Source organism: Exophiala xenobiotica (genome assembly GCF_000835505.1).
Source record: "Exophiala xenobiotica strain CBS 118157 unplaced genomic scaffold supercont1.6, whole genome shotgun sequence".
Taxonomy (NCBI): Eukaryota; Fungi; Ascomycota; class Eurotiomycetes; order Chaetothyriales; family Herpotrichiellaceae; genus Exophiala; species Exophiala xenobiotica.
The window spans coordinates 874,892-900,895 of record NW_013562489.1 but is presented as its reverse complement, the minus strand read 5'-3'; the positions used below and the strand labels follow the sequence as shown (position 1 = coordinate 900,895).

General features: G+C 52.1%; 10 protein-coding genes across 11 annotated transcripts; 5 read left to right on the top strand and 5 right to left on the bottom strand.

Annotated features, from left to right (window-relative positions):
* Positions 1 to 2,234: 2,234 nt before the first annotated feature.
* PV05_09634 (phosphoribosylglycinamide formyltransferase) lies at positions 2,235 to 3,880 on the top strand. Its single transcript, XM_013455980.1, has one exon. It carries the CDS (start codon positions 2,561 to 2,563, stop codon positions 3,299 to 3,301), a length of 741 nt encoding a protein of 246 aa, XP_013311434.1. The 5' UTR covers positions 2,235 to 2,560; the 3' UTR covers positions 3,302 to 3,880.
* Positions 3,881 to 3,976: 96 nt separating this feature from the next.
* Positions 3,977 to 6,783, bottom strand: PV05_09633 (uncharacterized protein). The gene is made up of 2 exons (XM_013455979.1): positions 5,799 to 6,783; positions 3,977 to 5,724 (listed from the first exon to the last, which is right to left on the bottom strand). Exons 1-2 carry the CDS (start codon positions 6,590 to 6,592, stop codon positions 4,479 to 4,481), a joined length of 2,040 nt encoding a protein of 679 aa, XP_013311433.1. The 5' UTR covers positions 6,593 to 6,783; the 3' UTR covers positions 3,977 to 4,478.
* Positions 6,784 to 7,130: 347 nt separating this feature from the next.
* PV05_09632 (uncharacterized protein) lies at positions 7,131 to 9,239 on the bottom strand. The gene is made up of 2 exons (XM_013455978.1): positions 9,149 to 9,239; positions 7,131 to 9,091 (listed from the first exon to the last, which is right to left on the bottom strand). The coding sequence occupies exons 1-2, from the start codon at positions 9,198 to 9,200 to the stop codon at positions 7,302 to 7,304; spliced, it is 1,842 nt and encodes a 613-aa protein (XP_013311432.1). The 5' UTR covers positions 9,201 to 9,239; the 3' UTR covers positions 7,131 to 7,301.
* Positions 9,240 to 9,544: 305 nt separating this feature from the next.
* On the top strand, positions 9,545 to 11,654 carry PV05_09631 (uncharacterized protein). The gene is made up of 2 exons (XM_013455977.1): positions 9,545 to 10,292; positions 10,342 to 11,654. The coding sequence occupies exons 1-2, from the start codon at positions 9,776 to 9,778 to the stop codon at positions 11,433 to 11,435; spliced, it is 1,611 nt and encodes a 536-aa protein (XP_013311431.1). The 5' UTR covers positions 9,545 to 9,775; the 3' UTR covers positions 11,436 to 11,654.
* A 139-nt stretch (positions 11,655 to 11,793) lies between these two features.
* On the top strand, positions 11,794 to 14,392 carry PV05_09630 (uncharacterized protein). Its single transcript, XM_013455976.1, has one exon. The coding sequence runs from the start codon at positions 12,136 to 12,138 to the stop codon at positions 14,161 to 14,163; it is 2,028 nt and encodes a 675-aa protein (XP_013311430.1). The 5' UTR covers positions 11,794 to 12,135; the 3' UTR covers positions 14,164 to 14,392.
* Positions 14,393 to 14,409: 17 nt separating this feature from the next.
* PV05_09629 (uncharacterized protein) lies at positions 14,410 to 16,054 on the top strand. The gene has a single exon (XM_013455975.1). It carries the CDS (start codon positions 14,577 to 14,579, stop codon positions 15,600 to 15,602), a length of 1,026 nt encoding a protein of 341 aa, XP_013311429.1. The 5' UTR covers positions 14,410 to 14,576; the 3' UTR covers positions 15,603 to 16,054.
* On the bottom strand, positions 15,540 to 17,078 carry PV05_09628 (uncharacterized protein). The gene is made up of 2 exons (XM_013455974.1): positions 16,736 to 17,078; positions 15,540 to 16,665 (listed from the first exon to the last, which is right to left on the bottom strand). Exon 2 carries the CDS (start codon positions 16,397 to 16,399, stop codon positions 15,722 to 15,724), a length of 678 nt encoding a protein of 225 aa, XP_013311428.1. The 5' UTR covers positions 16,400 to 16,665; positions 16,736 to 17,078; the 3' UTR covers positions 15,540 to 15,721.
* A 316-nt stretch (positions 17,079 to 17,394) lies between these two features.
* On the top strand, positions 17,395 to 20,453 carry PV05_09627. Of its 2 annotated transcripts, XM_013455972.1 has the most exons (4): positions 17,395 to 18,724; positions 18,807 to 19,151; positions 19,254 to 19,492; positions 19,549 to 20,453. In XM_013455972.1, the coding sequence occupies exons 1-4, from the start codon at positions 17,529 to 17,531 to the stop codon at positions 19,593 to 19,595; spliced, it is 1,827 nt and encodes a 608-aa protein (XP_013311426.1). In that variant the 5' UTR covers positions 17,395 to 17,528; the 3' UTR covers positions 19,596 to 20,453. The 2 variants fall into 2 exon arrangements, with proteins under 2 accessions (XP_013311426.1, XP_013311427.1); XM_013455973.1 differs by having other exon boundaries at positions 18,807 to 19,492.
* A 989-nt stretch (positions 20,454 to 21,442) lies between these two features.
* Positions 21,443 to 23,245, bottom strand: PV05_09626 (uncharacterized protein; the record flags this gene model as incomplete). The annotated part of the gene is made up of 3 exons (XM_013455971.1): positions 21,443 to 22,619; positions 22,668 to 23,065; positions 23,120 to 23,245. The coding sequence occupies 3 exons, from the start codon at positions 23,243 to 23,245 to the stop codon at positions 21,443 to 21,445; spliced, it is 1,701 nt and encodes a 566-aa protein (XP_013311425.1).
* A 1,005-nt stretch (positions 23,246 to 24,250) lies between these two features.
* Positions 24,251 to 25,948, bottom strand: PV05_09625 (uncharacterized protein; the record flags this gene model as incomplete). Its single annotated transcript, XM_013455970.1, has 2 exons — positions 24,251 to 25,713; positions 25,766 to 25,948. 2 exons carry the CDS (start codon positions 25,946 to 25,948, stop codon positions 24,376 to 24,378), a joined length of 1,521 nt encoding a protein of 506 aa, XP_013311424.1. The 3' UTR covers positions 24,251 to 24,375.
* Between the last annotated feature and the right edge of the window lie 56 nt (positions 25,949 to 26,004).

Sequence of the window (26,004 nt, the reverse complement as noted above, 5' to 3'; positions counted from 1 at the left end):
CAAACTGGCACGCTTTCACTCGGTTGCTTGGAGCGAGGACTTCATCTCTACGCTCAGCCGATACGCGTGTTGGTCGGCGCATTGGCCTCGTTGTCCAGATATATCGTTCATCGGCATCAGCACCATAAGAATCTTCACGTACGTGTAAGTCTCGAATCCCACGCTGCGTGTCTCCACAGAGTGCCCTCGAGTGAAGTTGTTATATCGTTGTCAGAGCATATTTGGGGATGCAAGGGCGGCCCGAACAACCAGCGCACCCTTTAGAGACCTGTACCAATGAGTCTGTCAGCGCCATGGTCCCATATCAGGCTGGATGGCTTTCACTGACATCTGAGCTGTTGTGCCACCTTGGATGCAAGCCCTCATGAGAAAACAAGTTCAGGACTGAATCTGCAGAAGGTTCGCGCACACTTGCCGACAGGACTTATGACACTTATGATCGGTCGAGCATCCGTGTTGATCTTCGAAACCTTCCCCATTGCAGACGGGTAGAAGTCGTCACGTTGCAGGCAGAGTCCATACCTTGTTCATATCAGCTACATGTGCCCTTCGTCCCCCAGGCAATACCCATATCCAATAAGAGATCTCAAAAGAAAGGAACCTAATGCTCTCGATAATTGTGCAGGCACAGTGAATCGTTTGGCATTTGTAAACGGTTCATTGAGGGTTCCGACGATTAGTACCTCCATCCATGTTGCCTTCTCCGTTTCTAGGCCGAATCAATGTTGTCCGGATGACTCGAACATTTCGCGCAGGGCCAGCCGTCTCCATGAAACCGAGTATCAATCGACGAATCCCCAGTTTCTGCCGTCAACAGCCGTTTGAGGTCCCCCCCTTCCCACCCAACAACCACATTTCCTGCGCCAGATGACAGAAAATCGAGCTATGGCTTTTGTTGCAGTCGCCCTCTTAAGCCCTGCAACACAAGCCCACGCGTTTGACGAGCCACGAGGGTTGTCACACAGGGGTGAGATCTCCTTCAACGCCAAACAGCCCATTGCATGGGCCATCTGCTCGGTCAAATGTTGACAACGTACTGCAGAGCAATAGTTCTTGCATCCATACAACAGGACAAGCGTCATACCTTGCATCAGGCACCTCTAAGTTGTTAGAAAGGACTCGAACTCTCTGCTATCAGCAGGGAAATCTTGTGCGTCCAAAGCAGGCAAATACTTGACCAACGCATTTTGAACGATGGGCGGCATCGATGTTATAACCATGTATTGTCTTGCAGAAGGTTTGGCCGCTGTATGCAAAGCAAGGGTAGGAGGGGATTGCTTGCGCAAGCTCGTAACCGTTGTCTCTTAGCTTGACATCTTCGCGACGTCCATCTTCTTGCGCCCGAGATCAACATGCAAGATCAAGTATCTTGCAGATTTGCCAATCAAAGAGATCCCACTAGGCAATAGGGACAATGCACATGGGAAAAGGTTCTTTGCACCAGTGTGGTCGTTTTCGCTTGATTTGCAGCGAACTGCATAAGAATGATTTTCAGTACCCCGGCTAATGTGCATGGCAGGCGTCGTTCGAGGCGGGTTGTGTGCCCAACCTGCCGGACGAGGACCATCAGTGGGTCGATAGTGGCGGATGCATCATTGTGCGTCCCCGCGGCAAGCATTGCATACCGATTTGAGACCGGGGATGCCCTAAGCGAGGGTTCTTCGGCAAGTGAAGGGTCAGCGAGAATAATGGGCCATGATCATCGCCTCCATGCCCAAAAGGCTCGCACAAGACGCTGAAAACTATCGAGGAGAAGAGTAGTAACTAAATCAATGTTCCACCATCTCATACAAGTACATACCTAGGTACGCACGCAGTGGTGCCGAGGTCGCTTGGTGTGGCTGTAGTAGTACTCGCAGGAGATGCAGCAAACCCATGTAGAGTTCGCTGGTTAGCGATCCGCATCAGTCTCATTGCAGTAGAGTGTGAAGGGGGTTTCGCCTTGAAGAGCAAGCGGCCTAACCGACATCAGGATAGTAAGTTAGGATGACTGGCAACTCAAGCATGGTACAGGTACGTACCCAAGTCGTAGCGGAAGCAGGTCGCGAGGTTCCTCCCGTGGATCAGCTGTCAGGAAGCGGTGCGGGTCATGATGGGTGACATGGGTGTTCTGGGTCACTAGGCTAGCGAGTGCGGCGGGTTGTTTAGCCAGTTTTTCTGATGCGTCTGATGCGTTACCTGCTGGAAGATCCCTCCTCTACGGGAGCTCCCTTTGCTCCGTCTTGACCCTTAACCCAACTTGTATCACTTCAGACACACTTTCTTCCCATCTGGCTTTGCGCTGCACCTTCAGTCTTCAGATGTCACTGCCATTCGCAACATCGTCGCTTCTACCTCGTTTGCGAGTCCACATACGGAGTACTTCGATTTGACCCAAGAGTCATGGCATAACAACCCTCACTCCTCTCAGCTTGGTTCTACCCTCCCTGCATCTGTTCGCTTTCGACTAGCCTCCCTACGCAACAACTGCTATCTTGCTATCGCCTCACCAGATCCGTCTCCAGCTATCAGCGACTTCAATCAATCCAGATTTCTATGCTTCGACTACGTCTAGCCCACCATGCCGTCCAATAAAGTCTTCCAGACCGACAAAACTCGTACTTACAGCGCATCTACCTCCTTCAATTTGACTGTCCTCATTTCCGGCTCTGGGTCCAACCTCCAGGCCCTGATCGATGCTTGCGGTCAAGCACCTCCCTCAAAAAACAAACCTGCTCCCAAACGTCTCCTCCCACACGCTGAAATAAAACATGTCATCTCAAATCGGCGTGAAGCCTATGGACTGACGCGCGCCATGGAGGCCCATATTCCTACGACATACCACAACCTGCTGGAGTACAAGAAGAGATATCCAGATGACATACAAGCTGCGAGGAACCATTATGATGCTGATCTGGCTCAGAAGATCCTCACACATATCCCCAGCCCAGATCTAGTCGTTTGCGCAGGATGGATGCACATACTGTCACCAGTGTTCATTAACGCGCTAGCTGCGGCCAATGTGCCTGTCATCAATCTTCACCCTGCGTTGCCTGGACAATTCAATGGCGCAAACGCGATCGGGCGCGCTTATGAAGCTTTCCAAAAAGGAGAGATCACCAACACTGGGATCATGGTGCACTACGTGGAAGCAGATGTCGACATGGGTCCACCAGTCATGGTCAAAGAGGTCCCCTGCAAATCTGGAGATTCTCTGGAAGATTTGGAAAACAGAATCCACGAAACAGAGTGGAAGTTGATCGTGGAAGCCACTGGAAAAGTGTTGGCACAATTGGCGGGACAGAGACGATCGGAAAGTTGAGCGCAATTCCGCAGAATGACTGCTTGAAACAAGGAACCTCTGTGCCTCCTCTTGCAACATGGCCCCGAGAGGTCACTAGGCTTACAAGAGTCATTCCTTTACTGCAGCAAGGTGTTTCAAGGATTATTGGATGATCTCTAATAGAGGAGTCTTCAAGGGACGGGCAATTGGTGGCGACCCGTTGTGACTGGTGTTATTCCCCCTTTTTTGCTACTTATATTCCGTTGTGTCCATGTTGGTTCGAGCACACATGACGCAGAACAAGACAGATGAGGATTGGAGACTCTGCTTGAAGAGCGGAACGGTGCGAGAAACCAGCTTATCACACCTCGACGAGGACAACAGGATGAACGACAGAATGGAACTGCGATGGCTCATTGAATCATGATCAAGCGCTGCGGTGGATCGGGCTATTGACTGATATGTTGAGAATTGGAACAAAATCTCATATATCTGCTGATCTTGATCTTGTGGTGGAAATGGTACCTAGGTAGCAAAACTCAAGCGCAGCTTGGATTACCGGTCACCCTTCAAGGTGAAGCATAGCGTAGCTTTCAATGAATATCAATTGATGACGAGGATCGGAAGTATTACACAGTACACTCTTGTGATAATAGAAGCTCGTGGAAACATTGGGCCAGGTCGATTATAGGCTGCAGCTGTGCAGACTCTTCATCAGACAGAATATAGATCCATTTCAATTCCAACGGTATGGCACCCAACATGCTATACTAGACAGGAACACAAGCCTCGTGGCCTCCAAATTAGTAAGGCAATGTATATAGGGTATCGCACAAACAAAACAAAAGCAGTAGCAGTGCATGACATCGGACAAGACTGGCTCTGCTCGACCAGCAGGCGAGTAAGGCAAGCCCAGAAAGCATCATTCCTCCTCTCCGAGCGGCCTCGCACCAGGCTCCAGGCTCCTCGACACAACAACCACGATCAAACCACCACTTTGAGCAGAAAAATCCATCAGACAGACATCGTAAAGTCCTCAGCCGTCGTTCGGCAAGCAGTCGTCCCATTCCAACCGGGCGGGTACCCAGTCGCCGACGTCCTCCAGAGTCCAAACCTAAGGTAGCCAGAACCACCTTCAGCAAAAGCGCTGCTTCGCACGCAAGCAAGGCTCCTTGATACTCCAAAACACTTTAGTTAGAAAGGAAGAAAGCAAGCATCACTGCTGCTTCTCGCTCTGCAGGTGTTGACTCGACGCATTCGCACCCACAGGCCCGTTTCCCATTCCATGCACCTCGCCATTCTCCTTCTCGCCTATTCCACCAACCTGTCCATCTGACGTATCGGGCCCTGTCCGGTCGCCATGATGTTGATCCGTCCCTCCATCCAGAAACTTGTGGTACTCCCGCTTATACCTGCTCTCTTTCGGATCGTGCCCTGCCGCCCTCGCATCCAGATATTCCTCATCACTACTACTTATGCTGCTCATACTCGAATTCTGCAGGAACATGACCTGTCCCGCGCTCTTCTTCTTGCGTCCTCTCTGCTCACCTTTCAACTTGTTCATACGTTCCTCGTCACCCTGGCAATCGAGGGTCACGACCTTGAGGCCCGGGAAATTCATCGCGAGAAAATCCCGCAACATGGGCAGCTTCTCAGCGTTGGGCCGGTACGTCCCGCTGTCGTTGTCGATGATCAATTCGTAGTGACTCGGGTCGGTGTCTTTGCTTGTGCTGGATCCGGCACCCACTCCTTCTACCTCTACTTCTTGGTCCTTGTCCTTATCCTTGCCATCTTTGTGGTTTCGCACCGCTGAATGCACCGGACACTTGGGGTCGGACTTCTCGTTCTTGTTGTCCTTCTCGTCGTCCTGCTCGTCGTCCTGCTCGTCGTCCTGCTCGTCGTCCTGCTCGTCGTCGCCCCCTGTATCGATACTCATCTGCTGTACCTCAGCATTCTCTCGCTCCTCCTCCTCTGCGCCAGACTCCGGCGCAGGCTTATGTGTCCCTTCGAGCGGATCCACCGACTTCTCATCCTGATGCATCTTTGCATGCCGGACCTTCCGGATGAAAAACTCTCCACTGCACGCGATGTAGATACTCACGTCGCTGTGCATGGTGTGCTTACTCAGTAGGTCGATGCCAAATTCTTTGCCCGTCTCCGTAAACCGCAAGTGTCCGTCCAATGTGAGCACGTACGTGAAAATCCGCCCGCCTTCGTCGTAATGTACAAGGTCGAGGAAGAGCTTGGTCATGTCGAGGTTCGGTTCCGGAAAAGTCCCGTACTTGGTGGTCCGGTCGTAGTTGTAGATCCTGGCGTGCTGATGATGCAGCGCGCGATTGAGCAACCTCCCACGCATGGAATGCGACGTGAACATCCCAGCGACGAAGGGCTTAAATTCAACGTATCGGTGGTACAAGTCCGCAGGGACAGGGCCGCGGAGTTGCATTTGGATGGCTTGGAAACTGGTACTCTGCATTAGCAACTGACACGGCGTACACAATGGGGGCGCTCATAAAGCGTAGGGTTGAATGCATACTTATATTTCTGCGTCTCCTTGCCGTCCTTGCTTCTCTCTGTATTTTTCGTGCCCGCTAAACGCCCGATAAGCGGCGAAAAATGCCTACTCCACGCGAGCGGGCCGACAGTGTACATCCTTCCACCGCTCTCATCTTTCGTACGGCCGAGGTTCTCAACACTTACAACTAGATGCCCGTCCATTTTGATGTTGCGCGAGAATAGGGCCGCGCACCCACGGAACGTGTACGCGCGTTTACTTCCCATGCGCTTTTTCAATTCGAAGCTCTGGCGCGAAAAGCCTTCCCAGTTGTCATCGATGTTGGAGATGTTGATGTGCACATTGCCGAGGCGGTCGTCGTGGTCGCTCGGATCTTCGTCGTACAGGCGGCATTTCAGGTAGAAACCGGACTTGGGCACGTTGGCTACGATCCAGTCTGTGTTCCATTCGGGACTCGTGCTGCGATGGATCGTAGGCGTCCGCAGAGACAAGTCGGGATCTTGTTTATGCCGCTTGGGAAGGTCGGATTTCAGGATCGCCAGGATGTACGGGTCTGAGGAGAGGGTGCCGAGGTCGGCGAAAGGCAGGTTCTCGGCTTTGTGGAATGTGATTTTCAAGGTGTACCCAGGCGGCGCGTGGGGGACTGGTGTGTCGTCGTAGCCTCCTGCTGGCCCTTTCTTTTCGGATGTGCCTGTGCCTGCGCGTCCGGTGTATTTCTGTTGCAGTTTGTCCGCCTCATTAACTAGCTTGGGACCGAACTTGTCGGTTGGGTGTTCCTTGCGCAGGACGGGGGAGTCGGGGTCATTGTCGGGCATAATGGGCGACTACGATTACCCGTGGTTATTCGAGTACGAGTGTGTTGATCGGTGTTGGGTGGGAAGGGAGACAGAGGCGCATTGAGTGAGAGGTGGACTCGAGAAGTAGACGAGACGAACACTCGACGCGGGTAGGACTGCAGGATTGTGGTTCGTTCGACGGCAGACGAAGGATCGCGACATTAAGGCGGAGAAAGGATGAAGCTGGGTCGAGACTGGGGAGTTGCATGCAAATGGGAAAGCCGGTCACTAGCCCTGGAAGCGCTGACGACGGCGCCGGGCCCAGCGGCGAATAGAGCAGAGGATCAGCACCATGCGCCCCTCTACTAATCAAAAGCTTGAGTAAAGCTTGGTTTTTTGGGGGGCACCACTGGGGCACCTTCCAGGCAGTCCACCCGGCGACACCCCAATCAATTCGCTGGAGGCTATGAAAATGCTGCCGATCGGCATGTGCATCGGTGACACGAAAAATTGCATTGACATCATCGCCAGGATACCAACCAGGCTTTGTAGAAGATGCTGCGTAATGCTCTGGGTCATCATTGTTCATCTGTCATTGCAGTGTAGACTGACCGTTATGTGCTAAACGACTGTCCTCAGGCATTATTACAGAGCCAGCAAAAGTTGACTGAATCAACAGAAGCAAACCAGATCTATTATCGACTCCTTCGCTCATGCAAAACCAAGTTATGCAAAAATGACCGACCCCTCACCAATGCTCTTCGAAAAGCTTCAACAGCAAATCCGCACCTGGCCCATTCAAGCTATCCCTAACTTCCTTCTCTGACACCGCGCTCACCACTTGCTTGTCATCCAACGCTTTGCTGCTTCTTGAAGGTGTCTTCGTTGGCGTCAACAGACCAGACATCCGACCTGAAGATTCATGTACTAGGCCGAGGGTTTCCAGGCTAGCCACGACGTCTCGGAACTCGGTGATCTTCAAAGGGACTAGTGTGCCATCACGTTTGCAAAGCATGGTGTACTTTTCGAAAAGCCCTTTGATGGTTGGTATTCGTGATTGCGACTTCGAAGGTGTGGTGTAGGGATCGCGGTGTCTCTGTTGACTTTCTGATGCAACCAAAGAACACAGGACAGCCTTCTGCTGGAGGTTCAGTCCGCCTAATCTTGAAACGGTTGCATTGTTGAAAATGCTGGATGCGACTGCTGCGACATGGGCAGGAGAGGCCCTTGGTGCCGTCTCCGCTGTCACCTGGTACAGCATCGATCGACCCTCTGCTTTCATAGGAGACGACCCAGTCAATACTGACCCATGTAATTGCGGATTCTGAACTTCTGCAAGAGGCTGCTTGGCTGGAGTGACACTCTGCTCCGACCTCATTTTCGTAAGGGTCTCTTGTTCAATCTTATCAATAACACGACGCACAAGACTGAAGGCTTTCCGCAAGTCGCCTGTTTGAGACGCAATCCTCTTGCTGCTCAGCTGAATCGCTGCAGGATGAATTAATGGGACGAAGTCGGCACCAACTGTGGTCTCAGCAGGTAACAGCGACCGCAGCTTCTCCGAGACGATCTTGGAGATCTGTTGAGCCGAATATGGAAGAAATGGTAGAAGATTTGGTTTGACATTCGTCACTTTCAGTCGGGGCAAGAAGCGGTCGGTGAGATCCAGTGCATTGGCAATGCCGATCAGAATCAGAGACGAAGAGGGATGCATTGCCCATTCGAATATGCTGTATAGGACCTCACATTCCCCGCTGAGAAGCGTGTCGATTTCGTCCAAGAGCACGAGGTGCATCGCAGGGTTTGCTTTGCGGGTGGTGAACAGTTTCGTAAGGCTGGCTTTGATGGATTTCTGGTTGCCAGTGCAGCAGCCAAACTCTTGGGCGAAGCTCGTCAAGACCTCCTTGGAAGATTTGAACGCAACGCAGTTGATAGTTGCGACCTTGACAGGCTTCTCCTGGAATTCTTGCATGATCTCTTGAACGAGTGCGCTCTTGCCAGTGCCAGGCGGACCACTAACGTAGCTGCAGCCACCTTTCTTGGCCTCGATGGCATCGGAAATGAACTTTGACAATTGACCTCTCTCCGCTTCTCGACCAATCACCTTCCCATTTGAAGCTTGGGTGAACAATTGCCTCGCCTGAGAGTATACATTCTGCGCTTTTGATGGCGTGGATACGCGTGATGATCGTGGTGTGAGAAGTCGCCCTGCAAGATGTACGCGATGCTTGGGCGTGCTCGGTGGTGTTGCAAGAGCATCTTTGAAGCGTGCAGTTGCCGGAGTTGAGACAATTGCAGGTGGGATGTTTTCATCTTGATCCTCAACTTGGCTCGTCTTACTGGTTATCAGCTTGTCGCGTATGGTACGTCTTGCTCTTTCGTTACAAGGTCTGACAGAACGAGATGGCTGCTGGACGTTCTGGCTCTTGGTCGGGGAAGTCTGCTTCTCCAATTCATCTTGTTTTTTTGTGTCTTCGTATATCTGAGGTGCAGAGTGTCGCGTCCGTCTCTTTGAGGTGGAAGAAGTAGTTGAGCTTTCTACGGACGGTCATTGTCAGTGATTTCCAGTCGACCTGGTATCGATCAAGAACATACCTTCTTCATCCAGGACTCTTCGAGACCGCTTTCCCAGTACTGTAGCAGCCATTGATGTGGTTGTTGCTGCTTTTGCTTGCTGGTGTTGGAGTTGGAGAAGGAAGGTACGAACCTGAGTCGTGCCTTCCTTTGCATGAATCGTGCAGTCGCGTCCCTCGCGCGTAAAGTGAACGCTCGGACCACCGCCTCAATATCCACAGGTGGCTGGGTGCGGGTACTGGATCCACCACGTATACGGTGAAGCACTCGCTCGTCGGCTGCAGTTTTGAACTCTTGAGCGTGGTCGGCTATTGCTTTGGTTTCTCAAACCCCGTCTGTCTTGGCAAGTTTGCAGTCAACGCGCCTTAGACCCAACTGCCCGATGCGTTTTCGTCATAGCAAAAGTGCCTTAACAGTTGAGAATCGTTGCATGTTTGCCTGCAGTCGGCGCTTCATACCTCAACGACACCCACCCATTCCACATCTTGCCAATTGTTTCTCCTACTCGCCGTAAGATGATTTCTCAGGCATCTCCCTCATGAAGCCATCCATTCCTTGAGGCTCTAGCAAGAGTCAATCAACCTTGTACATCTATTTCCTTCAAGCGCTCTCCCACATCCTCCTTCTTTAGCCGACCCAAATTTCAGAATGGACGAAGCAATCGCCACAGTCGCCGCCGTCACAGGCTCGACGCCAGAAATTGCCGCCCAGTATGTCCAACTTGCTGATGGGGACCCCAATCAGGCCGTGCAACTGTTCTTCGAAAATGGTGGCGCTGATCTAGGCGGCGCACCATCTCAATCCCAACCTCAACCTTCGTCGAGCTCACTCCCCACTGGCGGCGCCCAGAACCCAATCGATCTGGATGCCGAAGAGCATATCTCTGATGACAATGATCCCGAGGTCACCGGATTCAGAAAGCGAACACAGGGCACTGCACCATCTAGGCCTGCAGGCGATCTTGAAGATGACGAGGCTATGGCGAGACGATTACAAGAGGAAATGTATGGTGAGGCAGGAGTGGAGGACGGTATTAGAGCTCCTATTGCTCGACAAGCAGAGACCTTGGTCGGGCCCGGTGCAGGTGTGCTACCCACGGTGGGTCCAGAGTTTGATGCTGCAATCGAAGCGCGTATGCGTGATTTACACCGGAGACGAAACCAAGGTCGGTCTCAACTGAGCACTTGTTGACCATTGGGCTAATTTTGTGTCAGTTCGCCCAGGAATTTTCAACCAACAGGAACCTCCCTCGAGCATCTGGGATAGAGATGTCAGAGAGGCCGAGGCCGGTCGTGGCTATCTCGCAGAATCAACAGGAGGGGCGTCCGAGGCTTCTTCGAGGTCAACGAGACTCGCCAGACTCTTCCAGCCGCCTTGGGAGTTAATTTTCAAAGGAGAATGGGAAGATGCAAGAGATGAAGGCAAAGAACACAAGAAGTGGATCTTGGTTGACATTCAGGACCCTTCGATATTCGATTGTCAAGCCTTGAACCGTGACCTGTGGAAAAATGAAGGCGTTGTCGACACCATCAAGGAAAACTTCGTCTTCATTCAGTACAACAGAGATGATCCTCGAGCAAGCCAGTACGTACAATACTACTTTCCGAACCACGAGAGTCAGGACGAATATCCTCATGTTGCAATTGTCGATCCCAGAACAGGCGAACAAATCAAGCTTTGGTCACGCAAGGTACCTTCGGCGCCAGAGTTTTTGATGCAATTGCACGAATTTCTGGATAGGTATAGTTTGGAGAACAATGCCCGTAATCCTGTGGCCAAGCGAAAGTCGGAAACCAAGGAGAAGCCCGTTGACCAACTCAGCGAAGAAGAACAATTCGAGAGAGCATTGCAAGCAAGCCTCGCCACCTCACATGACCAGGAGCGATCGAAAGCACTTGCGGCAGAAGATCCCGACGAGCTGACGCGAAGTGTTGGGGACCTAAGAAACGCAGGAGGACCATCCATCGATGAAGCCATGGACGTCGATGAGTCCATCGCAGCATCAATGACAGAAGCAACACCTCATTCACAGATCCCTTCCGATCGTCCTCATGTCGAACCTCCTGCTGGACCAGGTGTCACACGACTGCAGATCAGACATCCTGGTGGTAGAATTGTTCGGCGGTTTGCTCAGGACGATCCTGTTCAGCGAATCTATGAATTCCTGAAAGCAGAACCCTTGGAGGGCAAGGAAGGAATGGATTTTGAGTTGGTGTCCATGGGCAAGAACCTCATCGACTCACGACACGAGTCGATCGAGGCAGCTGGACTGAAGAACGGGACTGTGATGGTGGAGTTTGTGGAGTAATGGTGCTTGATGGTTGGGCCGTTCTCGAGATCTCGTCCCATCGGCCATATGCACCCTAAGGCGTTGCCGAAAATGAGCTGATTTGACGATACCAAGGGACTTACGTAGCCTAATATGGGCGGTATGGCGCAGTTCATGGTTGCACACAGGGCTGCACGTAGGACTGCATGAAATGATGAAGACGGGCGGTCCTGCCTGTTTCCAAAGATCCAACGCAAATTGTCCTGTTTGGCTCGTAGGCTCTTGAATCTGTAGCTGTCAAAGTGGCTGACCAATCGGAGTAGTGAACAGCATAGCGCGACTTGTTGCGGTAAGGGAGTAAACACGCCGTGGATTTGTTTCGTCTTCGCAGATACGACCTCATGGTGCATGACAACACTGTAAACATAATGTCCTATGATCCTGTCGCGTCGAAAGACAGCAATGATTCACGATCTTACGACTCCCCACGATAGAAAGCCACACGCATGAAGGGCAGTGGCGCTTGCCCAGTGCACTCCGAAGAATTAACAGTGCTTTGACAAGTTTACTCGGCCACTTTAGGCGATCGCATACACTGGTGCGCAAACACAGTCGTGACGACTTCTGTTCTCCCGTTTCGTCTTGCTGCGGTGTCCTGACCGCTCATCGTACGATACAGTCGCCTGATTCTCAATCTGATCCAGTCGATCTCCTACCTGCGCATACCTCCCCAGCAACCATGGACCCGGACGAGCTGTACACCAAACAGAACTGCATTGGAGGTGGCAGCTTTGGAAAAGTGTACAAAGGAGTCGACAAACGAACAGGGCAGGCAGTGGCAATCAAAATCATAGATGTCGAGAATGCCGAAGATGAGGTCGAGGACATCATCCAGGAAATATCCATATTGTCGGAACTGCAGTCCCCGTATGTCACGAAATACCATGGGTCATTCCTAAAAGGCTCCGATCTGTGGATCATCATGGAGTTCTGTTCGGGTGGCAGCTGTTCGGACCTTATGAGGCCGGGCCTTATCCATGAAGACTATATCTGCATCATCCTTCGAGAACTGCTTATGGGCTTGGACTACCTGCACGGCGACAAGAAATTGCATCGAGATATCAAGGCAGCAAATGTACTTTTGGGACAAAACGGACAAGTCAAGCTGGCCGACTTTGGGGTTTCTGGACAATTATCAGCTACTATGACCAAGAAAAATACGTTTGTCGGGACGCCATTCTGGATGGCGCCCGAAGTCATCAAACAATCAGGCTATGATCACAAAGCGGATATCTGGTCACTTGGTATCACAGCTATTGAACTCGCCCAAGGAGAGCCCCCCTACGCCGACATCCATCCAATGAAAGTACTCTTCCTCATTCCCAAGAACCATCCACCCACGCTACAGGGCAACTTCTCTCGCACATTCAAGGACTTCATTGAGCTGTGTCTGCGACGAGATCCTCGAGAACGTCCATCAGCAAAAGAGTTGTTGAAACATCCCTTTATACGCAAAGCGAAGAAGACAACATATCTGACCGAGCTCATCGAGAGAAACGAGAGATATGTGGCAACTCATGGCAATAGGTCTTCGGATGATGAGGACGATGAGGAGGCTGACAGGCCTGCACAGCACAATCATCCGTCTGAGAATGAAGATCTCTGGGACTTTGGAACTGTCAGACCTGTTGGAGGCCGTGGTGGTGGACTTCGCCCTATGAACGACTCCGACACCAACGCAAGAGCGTCTGCCGAAGGATCCGCGTCAAAAAACAAGAGCGATTGGGATGAAACTGTCAAAGTACCTTCTTCTCCGCAAAAGTCTCCTGTCAAAGCTGCTTTCCCTACTCCTGCCAAAGTTCCCTTACCAGCTTCTCCAACCAAAGCCCCGACACCCAGTGAAGTTGCAGGTTCATCCGGTCTGTTTCCACCAGCAGTCCCTGCAAAACCGTTGAATCCCTTCGCGATGCCCCTCACACCGGCTGGTCCAGTTGTCAGCAAGTCTTCAATATCCCAAGAACACAAAGACAGCCCTGGCTCGAACGAGTACAACAAAGCATTCCAAGCTCAGCTAGCGAAGGATATGGGATTTCTGAAGATAGACGGCGGAAACAGCCCAAACTCACAAGGCTCAACTCCACCTAACAAGAAGCCTCTTATGATGATCCCAGAGATCCCACCTTTCAAAGGTAGGCCCGGTAGAGGCGAGCCTCTCAACAAGCTTCAACCACCAGTGCCACAAACAGCAGTCAATCAACAGCCACTTCCATCCTTTGCGCCGAAAGAACATTCATCTGTTCCAACAGCACATATTGCATCATCAACAGTAAACCAACAGCCACTGCCACCATTAATGAGCAAGACTAACCAACCTTCGTCCTCAACACCACCGACCCCAGGTACCGCATCCACCCAACTTGCAAAGACAGGTCCCGACGAAGAGCTTACCGCTCTCAACTCTGTGATTGTTCCAGCCCTTGAAGCTGCGATCCACCGCCGGAGCTACATGTTGAAGGAGCTTGGTCGAAGCGGTAAACCTGGCTCATCTGCAGCGGTGGAAATTCAACAACAGAGAGTCGAGAATCATCAGAAAGTGAGACGACTGGCTTCGAAGGCTGCTGCCATTTTCCAGGAGATTCAAAGATATGATGAGGAGTGCCCTGTTGGCATGGGTGGTGGCGTAGCCGAGTTTTTGGAAGGATTCCTTGAAGAAATTCTGGTGAGAGTCGAGGCTGCCGAAGAGCCAGAGAGTCCTAAGAAGGCATGAGAGGATGCGATTTCATGGCAGGCGTCGATTTCATGATCAATTCCAGGCTGAGGCTTTTATGAGGCATTGTATGAGGCACATGGACAAGCTTGATATGAAGAGGTTCACGTGATGAGAGGCACAGTATGGTTTATTACGACTGCTAGAGGTGGCAGCACTGTATTCAGCCTTGCATGACTCGGCTGGCCCCTGCAGCACACTAATATCGAGTCAGGATGTTCAATGATCATGACCTTGATTTACTTACCCCATAAGCCTAACCGACCTTCTGAAACGCATTGCGTGTTCGCAGACATTAAGCCCACCATGTGAAAGGTTGCGTCCTCGGCGTTGAGTATCTGTCTCTCGCCGTGAGCAATCTACCTAGGTAGTCGAGAAGCTGCAGAACACGGTCCTCCGGGTAGAATAGCACGATGGCCGACCACACACCAAGTTCAAGCCCGAGTTCGCTAAGCAACCTCATCCGCCTCGCTCCTCTGCAGGTCAGTGATCTCCCTGCGCATCCCGATCTTCCTGGCTCGTCTGCGAACCTGTCCGCCCTTCTGACGGCGCTCCTCGACGAGGGCGCGTCTTTCTTGTCCCCATCGACCTTCAGCGGGAATTTCAAGCACCATTCCACCAAACCCTCTCCGCCGTCAGCCGCGCGTGTTGAAGTCCTTAGTCACAACGTCCCTGCGAATGCTATCGCGCAGATTCAATGGACGCGGTCTCACCCCGACAACAGGGGAGTGTCGCGCAGTAAGCCACCGAAGGTGGATGCAGAGCACTGGTTCGCAAGACGCAGCCTACACCGGGACATTTCCAGTAAAAGCAAGGAAACGCCCGGCCATGCAAGTTGGGATGAATTCGTGTTCGGACTGCGCGATGAGCATAGCAAACATGAGATGGAGTTCACCCCGACGTTGTATGATGCGAGACCTGTCGCCGATTGGAAGGGGCAGATTCATAAAATGGAGGAAGAGGGAAAAGGCGGGTTCAAAGGGTATACAAGTGTCAGTCTGGGCGTGTACGAGATGTGTCACGCCATTCCGCCGCCCTTGATGCCGCGATGTTTCTGTGTCTTGGTGGCCACGGCGAGTACGGGGAAGGATGAGTTTGTCGCTGTTACGGTGCCGGTGGATTTTACGGGAGCGGGTACGGACGGCGAAAGCGTGGGGTTTTATTCAACGGGACGCAACACGAGAGAGGGTGAAGACGCTCAGAGAAGGAAGAAAGTGCTGATGGGATTGTATACGGCTGTGGAGGTGGTCAGAAGAGATCAGGAAAGGGAAGAGGTAGAGTGGATCATGGCGACAAGTAGTGATGCAAAAGGGAATCTGCCGATGTGGTTGCAGAAGATGAGTCTGCCGGGCGCGATTGCTAAAGATGTCGGGTTCTTTCTGAGCTGGATTAAGGATGTTGATGAGGGTGAGGCAATGGCAAATACGAGGAGAGGCTGAAACAATGCAGCTCGGGACTGATCACGGCATGGATCCGCCTGTCGGGACTTCTCTTCGACTCGGTTAGCCGTTTCATGTCCTTTGATGATGCTCCGATCCATTACGCATGGACGATCTATCTACTGCTGCAGTTGCGGCCATGGTCTCCTGACTGAACCCGCGATAAGTTCATCTACGAGATCGGTGAACTTGATCCATGCAAAATCTGGATACAACTCTCGTCCATTGATATAACCCAGGTACTCTGCATTCTCGGGGGTATTGTCCGCCCGTACATATTTACTGACACAATACTCGGCAATTGCCAATCCGGCCATGTTCATTGGGTTTGCAGGGTCAGTTTCTGCAGCTGCTTTGGCAGCTTTGAGGTTCGCAAGCGCCTCTTCAGCAGACCTCTGCACCTTCAAGTTAGCCGACTGGAAGTCATCACATAGGGAAGTATTCGATCTTACGGGCACGAGTTCCAATTTCTCGCCCGTCTTCTCTTCAACGATCGCATTCACTTCATTCTGGCTGAGCAGATCGCCATACGCATAAACTCTTTTATTCAGCGTGCGCTCGTCCTTGATCATGCGTACGGTGATTCGTCCCACGTCTCTTTTGGCCATGAGCATGTTCGGCGTCGTGCCTCCGGCGTAGACGTCATTGAGTGGCAGGATTGCCGCGTAGTCAAACTTGCCGCTCGGTACGCGTGGGAATCTCAACTCGTACCAGTACCCGACGTCGATGATGGTGAAGGGTAGCCGTTGGCGGAACATGTGGTCGTGTACTTGCTCCTTGACGTCGCGAATCTGCATGATGCCGCCTTCGGCGCACGGTGTAGCCCTGTTGCACGGCACGAAGCGTTTGACCCCGGTTTGAGTGGCGGCGTCGATGAGAGGTATTTGTTCGAGGGCGTTGGGGACAAAGATCGAGCTGATCGCGATGTCGATGCCCTCGAGAACAGCGACGATGTGCTCAAAAGGCCCGGAGAGGTCCCCGTCACTACTTTCAGGCCACGATCTCTGAGATCCTGCACAGCGGGTTTCCCGGCTGAAGATGTGCGGATGAAGCAGGTGATGTCCTGCGTAAGTGTCAGTCGCCGTGTGCTCTCGTGAAACAAACGCGGTGAGTTGTAGACGGAGGAAACTCACAAACGAGCCATCCTCGATGAGGGCGGTCAGGATTGCTCCGACCAAAAAGACCTTTTTCTTTCGACATTCCAAGGTTATCCAGAGACAGGATGCATCACTTGCAACCGTGCGCGCTGCCAGTCTTTATGCAATGATCACCGTTACAATCAAATAATGATTCATCTTCCCTTGTGCCATGCACAAGGCTTGTCGGGGACGATTGGAGGTTCTGTCGGATTGAAGCCTTGATTGCGTATGGATATCCACTTGATATCCCAGGCTGCAGGGATATGTTGCTGAAGAGGCGCATGATCTCGATCTTGCATTTGATTTACCATGAGACTTCAGGCCCACCTGATCCAGCAATTTAGGGGCCAGATGGGGGCTAGTTACTGAGGCTGTGTTCCGGAATAGAACACTGTCCCTCACGAGTGTCCTCAATACCTCAACGACACAAGGGGTCGTCGCATGCAGTACGAGCTGCCACGAGCTGCTAACTTGTTTCAGACCATCGCAATCCCCGGTCCCGCAGCGTTGTTGAGCCATGCTCAAGGCTATTCTGCTTGCGGTTGTGATTGACTGTACGTCCTCATGATCAATTAAATGTTCTGCCTGGTCACTACGAAAAAGGAGAGGTACTACCGGCCCGGAACCATGACCGACAATCTGGGGCCAGGTACTATGTATACTCGACGATGCAATGTTACAGGCAACAGCTTCCAGTGAGTGATTTATTCAAATGCCGGCAAGTATGCCTCTCATTTGCATTGTACTGTAAGCTCCGAGTCCTTTGCGCAGGTTACGTCAAGCAAAGATGCGTCTCGTCTCATTCCTAGCGTCTTGTTGGGCAGTCTATTCCTCCTTTCTGCTTTCTGAAGCCGGTCCTTCCTCCGGGCTTGAGGTCTTCGAAGAGTTGCAGAGCATCCCGACGTCATGGGTTATAGATGGCGAACCGTCACCTTCTGAGCTCGTCTTATATCGAATCGCCATCCGCCAGGATGAGACACAAGCCCGGTTCCAGCAGCATGTTATCGACATCTCAACCCCGGAACACGCTTCTTACGGCCAACACTTGGATTATGATGATTTGACTTCGTTCCTGAGCCCGGCACGTCATGTCTCCAGCAATATCAGGAGTTGGTTGGTGGCAGCTGGAGTTTCAGAGAGCAATATCCAAGTTGACAAGGACTGGATCAATTTTGTGGCTCCCATTGACCTCGCGGAGAATATGTTGAACACCCGCTTCTACTACTTTCGCCATCCAGCAACCAACACCAAAAGGCTGAGAACACTCGAATACTCTCTGCCGCCCGATCTCCATGAGCACATCCAGATGGTGCATCCTACCATCCACTTTGGCCATCCGGAACCGCATGTTCGATCCGCAGCCTACAGCGCTGATGACGATGCCGACGACGAACCCATACCAAAATACGGATCGGCCACACAACTCAACGCCACCTACTGCAATGAGACCGTGTCCATGGACTGTCTCCGAGCATTGTACGGCGTTGGTGACTTCCGAGCCAACCGTACGTCGGGCGCAAAGCTGGGAATATCAGGCTTCGCCCAGTCCCACATTGATTATCACGATCTGGCACTATTCGTCGACAAATGGGCACCGTATGCCAAAGGTGCCAACTTCAGCGTGGTTTCTATCAACGGCGGCAACAATACGCAAAACGACACGGAAAACTCTGGCACAGAGGCTTCAATGGACATCGAACTAGGTCTGACCCTCGCTTACAATACTCCAGTAACATTCTACACCACCGGCGGACGGGGCCCGCTGATTCCCGATCTACAGCAGCCATACGCCAACACGAGCGTCCAAGAACCGTGGCTGGAACACCTTCAATTCTTGGTCAAGCTTCCAGACAAAGACCTGCCGAACGTGCTGAGTATATCCTACGGAGAAGACGAACAGTCTCTTCCAGCGTCGTACACCAAGACGGTCTGTAACCTGTTCTCTCAGCTTGCGGGACGCGGCGTGTCGGTCATTACTTCGAGGTAAGTGTGACCCATCGGTCTGTATCACGATGCCCCCTATCGTTCACGAAACGAGATACGAATTGATTGTGTGTGTCAATAGTGGCGACGGCGGTCCAGGAGACGGCTGCATCACCAACGACGGCAAGAACACTACACGCTTCATGCCGCAATTTCCCTCCTCTTGTCCGTGGGTCACGTCCGTTGGAGGAACGTATGGCGTCGAGCCAGAAAAGGCCGTGGTCCTCAGTGGCGGCGGCTTTTCCGACCGCTTCGCTCGGCCGTCCTGGCAGGACGACGCAGTCAAGAAATACCTCTCCAAAATCGGCGGCACCTTCGAGGGTCTGTATAATGTTTCGGGGCGGGGGATCCCTGACGTCGCTGCGCAAGGTTGGGTCAACCATCCGACATTCTACCTTGGCTATGAGTTCATGAACGGTGGGACCAGGTGCGTAGTCCGGGCCCCGTGTTGCTCTTGTTATACACCCTGTGGACAACCCTTCAGTCAGCAACTTTATACTGACACCAGACTGTTGTTGAAACTGAACAGCGCATCCACACCTACATTTGCCGCGATCATCGCAAATTTGAACTCCATACGCATGTCGAAGGGCAAGAGGCCGTTGGGCTTTCTCAACCCGTGGCTGTATGACAAAGCCCGCTCTGGGCTGACGGACATCACGTCGGGAGGATCACGAGGCTGTTACAACGAGAGCCTGAGTGGGTTTCCATCTCCGGAGGTAATTGGTGCTGGTTGGAACGCGACCGTCGGTTGGGATCCTGTTACTGGTAAGTCGGACAGTTAAGTCCTCCCATGCAATTCGGCCGGCTGACACGGACCACAGGTCTTGGGACCCCCTTGTTCCAAAAGCTCCGGACGTTGATGGATTGATGTGTCGACATGGCCGATGACACGACGGCTCCGAAGTGGAGAAAAGCATAAGTATAAGCATAAGCATAGGTCCAGAGTAAACATACAAGATCTCCGCATAAATGGTTTGACATTCATTGCATTGCGAATGGAGATTCACGTCCTGCCGACTGCCCTCACGAAGCTGAAGTCATTGAGAATGCTATTCTGAGGACACCTGTGAGATAACCAAACCATCATACATGTTAGCCCAGACCGAGTTCTCAAGGGTATGGCTCGTGGTCAATGTCAAACTTATTTGCCCCTTCATGAACCAGCTTTGACCAGTCGTGCCCCTGGACCTGACAATTCTCGGCGCATTGCATCCTTCGTCATCAGAACCACCCTTCTCCCAAGAAGAACAGGTATAGGTCGTGGGCCAGTAGGCACCCAACAAAATACCAGAAGTTACTGCGGAGGTGTATCTCGACTCCGTCCATGGATGAACCTGCATTGCTCGAAGCCGAGGTCGATGCAGGCGGCGATGTACTTAATGATCTCGTTGGCGAGGACATTATGGAGGACAATCCCGTGACGAGTATGGCTGTTGTGGAAGTCTCGTCCGTCCTGAAAGTGACGACCTTGGTGGAATAGCTGGTGGAGGCGCCATCAGTGCTGCCTGGAAGAGTTGGAAAAGGCGACGGCGAGTGGGCAGTAGCAGTGTAGTTCGAGGTGAAAGCTGAGATCAAGGAGTCAGGGGAAATATGGGATCCTTCCGTCACTTTGCCAGCGGTCGTGGTGTCGGTGGAAATAGTCGACTCAAACTGCGCGCATGGCGCTACGGTTGCACCATAAGCTGTGCTCCAGGTAGAAGTCCCCTAGCAAGACACTCACGTTAGCAGCTGTTTTTTATCATCTGCGAACAAGCAAGCCATACTTGAGGCCCCGAAGCGGTTTCTTGTGTGTACAATCCCACTCGACATGTTTGAGTTTCGATCGACGACTTGCATAAGGCCTCGTTCGCGTAGTCATAGAACATTTCCTCATACGCGGCGCCGCTGCATAGTTGATCCACTTCTTGCCAGCAATCCCGATCCTGGAATATTCTGGGAAATGCCTCTTTGGTTTGGTTGCAGATTCCTTGGAGACAGGTCTGCAGGATGTCGTCGCAATCTGCGTTGGTTTGGTACGACCCGACTTCGAAGCAGTGTTTCTAGCCGCGCATCATACAATTAGCCATAGAAGAGCAGGGACGGAATGCTTGACTTACAGCACATTCGTCCGACCGTTTCTCGAGACCATCAACCACCGTATGAAAGCACAACGAGGAAATCAAGCACAGCATGAGTATGAGAGGAGTCTTGGTAAGCTCAGATGTTTCAAGATATAAAGTGTTTTCGATCGACGGAATATGGTAGACTTGCAAAGTCGACTGCTAAGGTGGACGCTTATGGGCGCGGACTCATGCTGCTGTGTTGCCTGGTGAGGCAGCAAATGTTCAGACTGGCTGGAAGAATAAGGAGGCGGGCAAACAACACAACCATGGAGTGAATCAAAACGGTGAGTGCCAGCTCCAAGTCCTTGCTGGCAACGTCATATTGAAGATAGTTGCACGATTTTGAGCCCTGAAGGTGCCAGATGCAACAGCTACAGTCCGGGTTCCTGCATATGATGTTGTACCGAGCACTGATAACGACGGGTTGTGGCATGATATCAAACAGACGCGCCTTGAAGGAACGTTGCACAAGGTATAAGTGTACCTCAGCAACAAGGCTGCCGACGAAAGGTGCTTGAGGTTGACTTTGGACGGTCCATAGACTTACGTACTGTATAGTGGACTATCTTTCGTGGACAATATCCCTTCGAGCGTTCACGATCAAACCGCTCGATCAAGCAAACAGTCCTTTCCCCCACCAGGCACACCTTTCGTTGGCCGCATCATCCCGCTGTGGCCTGATGTAGGTGGCATTGAGAGCGTTGATGCTTGAATTTGACCCGTATATTGGAAAGTATGGCAGCCCCGGCCCATTTGGGTTCCCTGTCTTAGCGAAATTGACCAGGTAACCTTGTAACTCCTCGGCAAGCGGAGCAATAAGAGAGGCGCTTGAGCCTTGACCATTGTAGTAGGTGTAAGCAAGGTCCTGCCCATGGAAACCTGGTGCTACTTGAAATTCGTATGCGAATGTCTGATTGCCGAAGGCTTTGTTGACGTAGTCGGTATTGCACGCAAAGATAACCTCTTGGACCATCAGAAAGGCTCGCTCCAAAGCGGAGGTGTAAGGCTGGCTTCCATCATACACTGCAGGATACAGAGTATTTAGGACATGGTTGATGGCGGTCTGGGTGATACCTGGAAACATCACTGTCAACCAAGTCTGGAAGTCGGATTCGGTTTTGAGATAAGGAGGCGTGAATCCTGGCGCTTCCGCGATATTATGTCCAACCATAACCGAGACATTCTTTGCGAAGCGTCCGGTACTTAGGAGTACCCCTGGTAAGTCTGGCACGAATATCCCATCGACCATAGGTCCATAGGTGAAAGTGCCATAGTAGGAATTGCCAACTTGAATGGTGTTTGCTAAGATCACTTCATCCGATGACTTCTGGCGAGCTTCTGCCAGCCCGCTTACGTTCAAGACCGAGAGAAACGTGTTTGTGATGTTTTCCATAGCGAAGCTAGACCGGACCGGGTCATATCCTGGAGACTGGGCGATGGCCTTCTGGAAGGACACGCCATTCTGCCCCCCAAAAGCCGTGATTTGATGCACAGCGGAACCACCGCCAGCGGATTCCCCAAGTATAGTGATCTGATTAGGATCACCACCAAAGAGATGGATATATTTGGAAACCCACTCTAGTGCTAGTCGTTGGTCGTAAAGTCCAGCGTTCGCGGTTCCTCCGGATGCTTGAAAAGTCGGACCTGCAAGCCAGCCCAAAGCTCCGAGGCGATAGTTAAACGTGACGTAGATAATGCCGTCGCCGCCCCCTTTTTGGCTGGCTTTGATCAGGCCCGAAGGGTTACCCCATTGACCCTTTGAACCAAGGGTGTAGCCGCCACCATAGATCCTGCATATGTCAGACAGTACAGTTGGTTGAGGGCGATCGGGGACCTACCACACGATAACAGGCGCACCACCTTGCTGGCGTCTCATTAAACGGCTCTTTCCTTTGTCAAATACTGCTTTGGGGACGATCACGTCCAAAAACAGACAGTCCTCCGTTGCTCGTCCATCCGTCTGCGGCGCGGGAGGTGAATTCTGTAAGACCATCTGCAATTGCTCGTTGGCCGCACTGTAGTTGAAAACTGACACATTTCCTGCTATGATGTCTATCTCGACCTGATTTGCGGTAGGAGACCAATTTGGAATAGCGGAAGGGCAGACTTTACCCACGCTGCCATTTTGAACCACGGGATCCGTCCCAGTCGGTGGTACTGGCGCAGCAAAACGAAGCTGACCAAGCGGAGGTTGAGCGAACCTGATGTTTGAAAAATTGTAGGTTTGTCCGGTTTGCTATTCATCTATCAGCAAACGGAAGCATTCAGTTTCTCAACAGTCTGGATATACGTTGAAGCTGATCGCTTGATGGATCTCGTAGCCTAGGTTGACTTCAGGCAGCGGTGCCTGTGCAAAGGTGAGCGAGGCAGACAACAACGCAAATCCAACAAGCGAGGACAATTGAAAGGACAGCATGCTGGCAACCTATAGACCAGCCTTTAACGATGGAGCCAGAAGACGACCGACGGGTGGTACTTGTTCTGAGGAAGTGCATCGTTTTATATGACGATGTAGAAGCTCCTTAGATCACCGTATCCCCGAGCCGTCAACGGGTTGCTGTCCACAAGCGGACGAAGAAGGATCTGCTGGACGAGATGGAGCTTCCCTTCGTGGAATAGCTATACGTTCAAATTGATGTCTTACCCCACGCGTCGTCTAGCATAACACTTTCCTGACCGAGTTTGGCCAGGAACAAGGAAGAGCTGCCTCGGTATTTCGACGTATCTCCAACAGTATTTCCTCCTGAACGAGATTGGTGGCCGGCATTCCTGGGATTTCGAACTCGTCTTTGACGAGCATGCAAGGGACGGACCGAGGTCGAGTGGGAGCGCAGATGCCCCATTGCGGCACGGAGGATAATGTCCTTGTTCCCATCAGGTGGATAGCAATAACCATAGTTGCTGTTCGGTCTGGCAGAGGCTCAGACGGAGCGAAAACCAGCCTTGCATGGTCTTTGGGGCAGTGGCCGGACGATGTTATCCTTTTCAAGGGGAATTCATAGTCGAACCCGAGGCTCAATGGCATATCAAGTGGGTCAATCAAGCATAAAGCAGCCCAATTGAGAATGTGACTCCAGCCTGATACTCCCTACCACGATGCTAGTCAGGATGTGACCCATGGGGAAAGGAAAGGTTTGTGGAAAAGAGGAATGCGGAGAGCTTTAAGATGTTCCTTCGGCAGTCGTTTACAATTGTTACAGGCGAAGATCCAACGGAGCAACATCCATCCGGACCATCGAGATGGCCTTGGCGCGTGCTGAGCTGATCAACAATCTGTCGTAAGATAGCTTCAAGTCGTTCGAAATTGCTTCCTCACTTTGCGGCTCGAGGAAGTCAGATGAAGGAGGATGCCTACGCATTTTATTCACGCTTGCTAATGATAAGCTAACAATACTTGGTATGCCACCACCTCAGATGGCTTCCGCGATTTGCCTGTCCCGATTTACCACATGTCCCAGCACGTCCCGGAGTCCAAACTCGCCATCCAGCTTATCGAGGAACACGACATGCGTCCAGCTCAAAGTTCATTATTGACCCACGAGTCCATCAAGAATGCGCTCTTCCCCAAACTTCACTCGGTGTGGTTTTTCCTTTGCTCTCAGGCACCAGAACCCCCACAAAAGCGCCGAACACGCCAGCAATGGCAGCAAAAACCCACCAGACTCTCCCCTGAGGAAGAGCAGCGTTTAGCAACGGGAAGAACTGTGCGACCATGAATGTGGAGAGCCAGTTGCCTGCAAGCGCCCAACTTGAAGTTGCACCCACCGCTTCAGGCCCGACCAGTTCACTTGGTAAGAGAAAAGGTACCGGCCCCAAGCCGACGCCGAAACTGCAAACAAAGAGGCCAATGCCAATGACGGTGAGCAATCTGATGTCTTGTTCGAGGCCTATAGCGAGCATGACCGAAGCTGAGCCCATACCGGAAATTGACATCAGCAGACATGGCTTTCGACCAATCCTGTCTGGCAGGGGAGACGACAACAAGGTGACCAGAACATTCACCGCCGACACAACGACCGTAATCAACGCTGCCTGCTTCGGCATGATCGGTCCCAGAATAGCAACGCTGTACATGACCACAGCATTGATACCGCAAAGTTGTTGAGCCATCATTGTTCCGGTAACTGCGATCACGGCCCGTCGATACTTCGGGACTCGGATAACATCGAGGATAGATTTGCTTGCTTTTGGTTGTGGCCGAGGACCTCGAGGTGGTCCGAGGAGGCTTTCCTCTTCGGCCTCTCCAGAGACTTCCCAGTGGTCCATCTCTTCTCGGATCTCGACACCCTTGCCCCTGATACGTTGCAAGATACCTCTGGCCATTCGAGGTCTGTTGTTTCCCGCAAGCCACTTGGGAGTCTCGGGTGCCAGCATCAAGCCCACGGAAGTGCCGGCGGCAATGAAACCGGCAGCTGCAAGGATCCACCGCCATTTGCTATTCGTGGACAAGAAGTATCCAAGGAGTTGTGCAATGAAGATGCCAAAGTTGATCTGGACCTGAGTGAAGGCTCCAAACAGTCCACGCTGCTCTCGCGGGGCCACCTCCGAGATGTAAATTGGGCAGACAACTGTGGCAGCGCCAGCTCCAAGACCGCTGATTCCTCTTCCCGTTGCCAGGACCCACATCTTACCAGCAAGTGCTTCTGCAATCGGCCCCATGGCCAGGAAGAAGGTAAGCCACTTGAGGGCAAACAATCGTCCATATTTCGTTGCAATAAACCCACTGAACAGAGCTCCCATGAGACCTCCGATGGTGAAGGCGGATTGCACCAGACCCCACTGACCTTGACTCATTGGTATGCATTTAGGGAGGCTGAAGGCGCCATAGGTGGGTAGTTTGTCGACCTTGCATGTGATGACCTTTTGAGGTGCATTGAGTTCTCCCTGGATTGATCAGTCACTGCGCTAGCCAGTCCTGTGATCTTGGAGAACTCACCAGGTGGTAGCCGAATTGCAGAGGGCCAAGTGTGACGATGAAGACGAGGTAGAGGAGGAAGGGAGTTATCCGCTTCGAGGAGGCCATGAGGCTGTCAGAGAGGCTGGCAGCGTATTCGCTTGACGACGCCTGCTTGACGGATCTGTACCCACTGCTGGTTCTGTTTAGCGAGGCTCGGTCCATTCTGGCGACGGGAGAATTGCATCTGGGGGATGGGAAAACAGGAACCAGCCATAGGG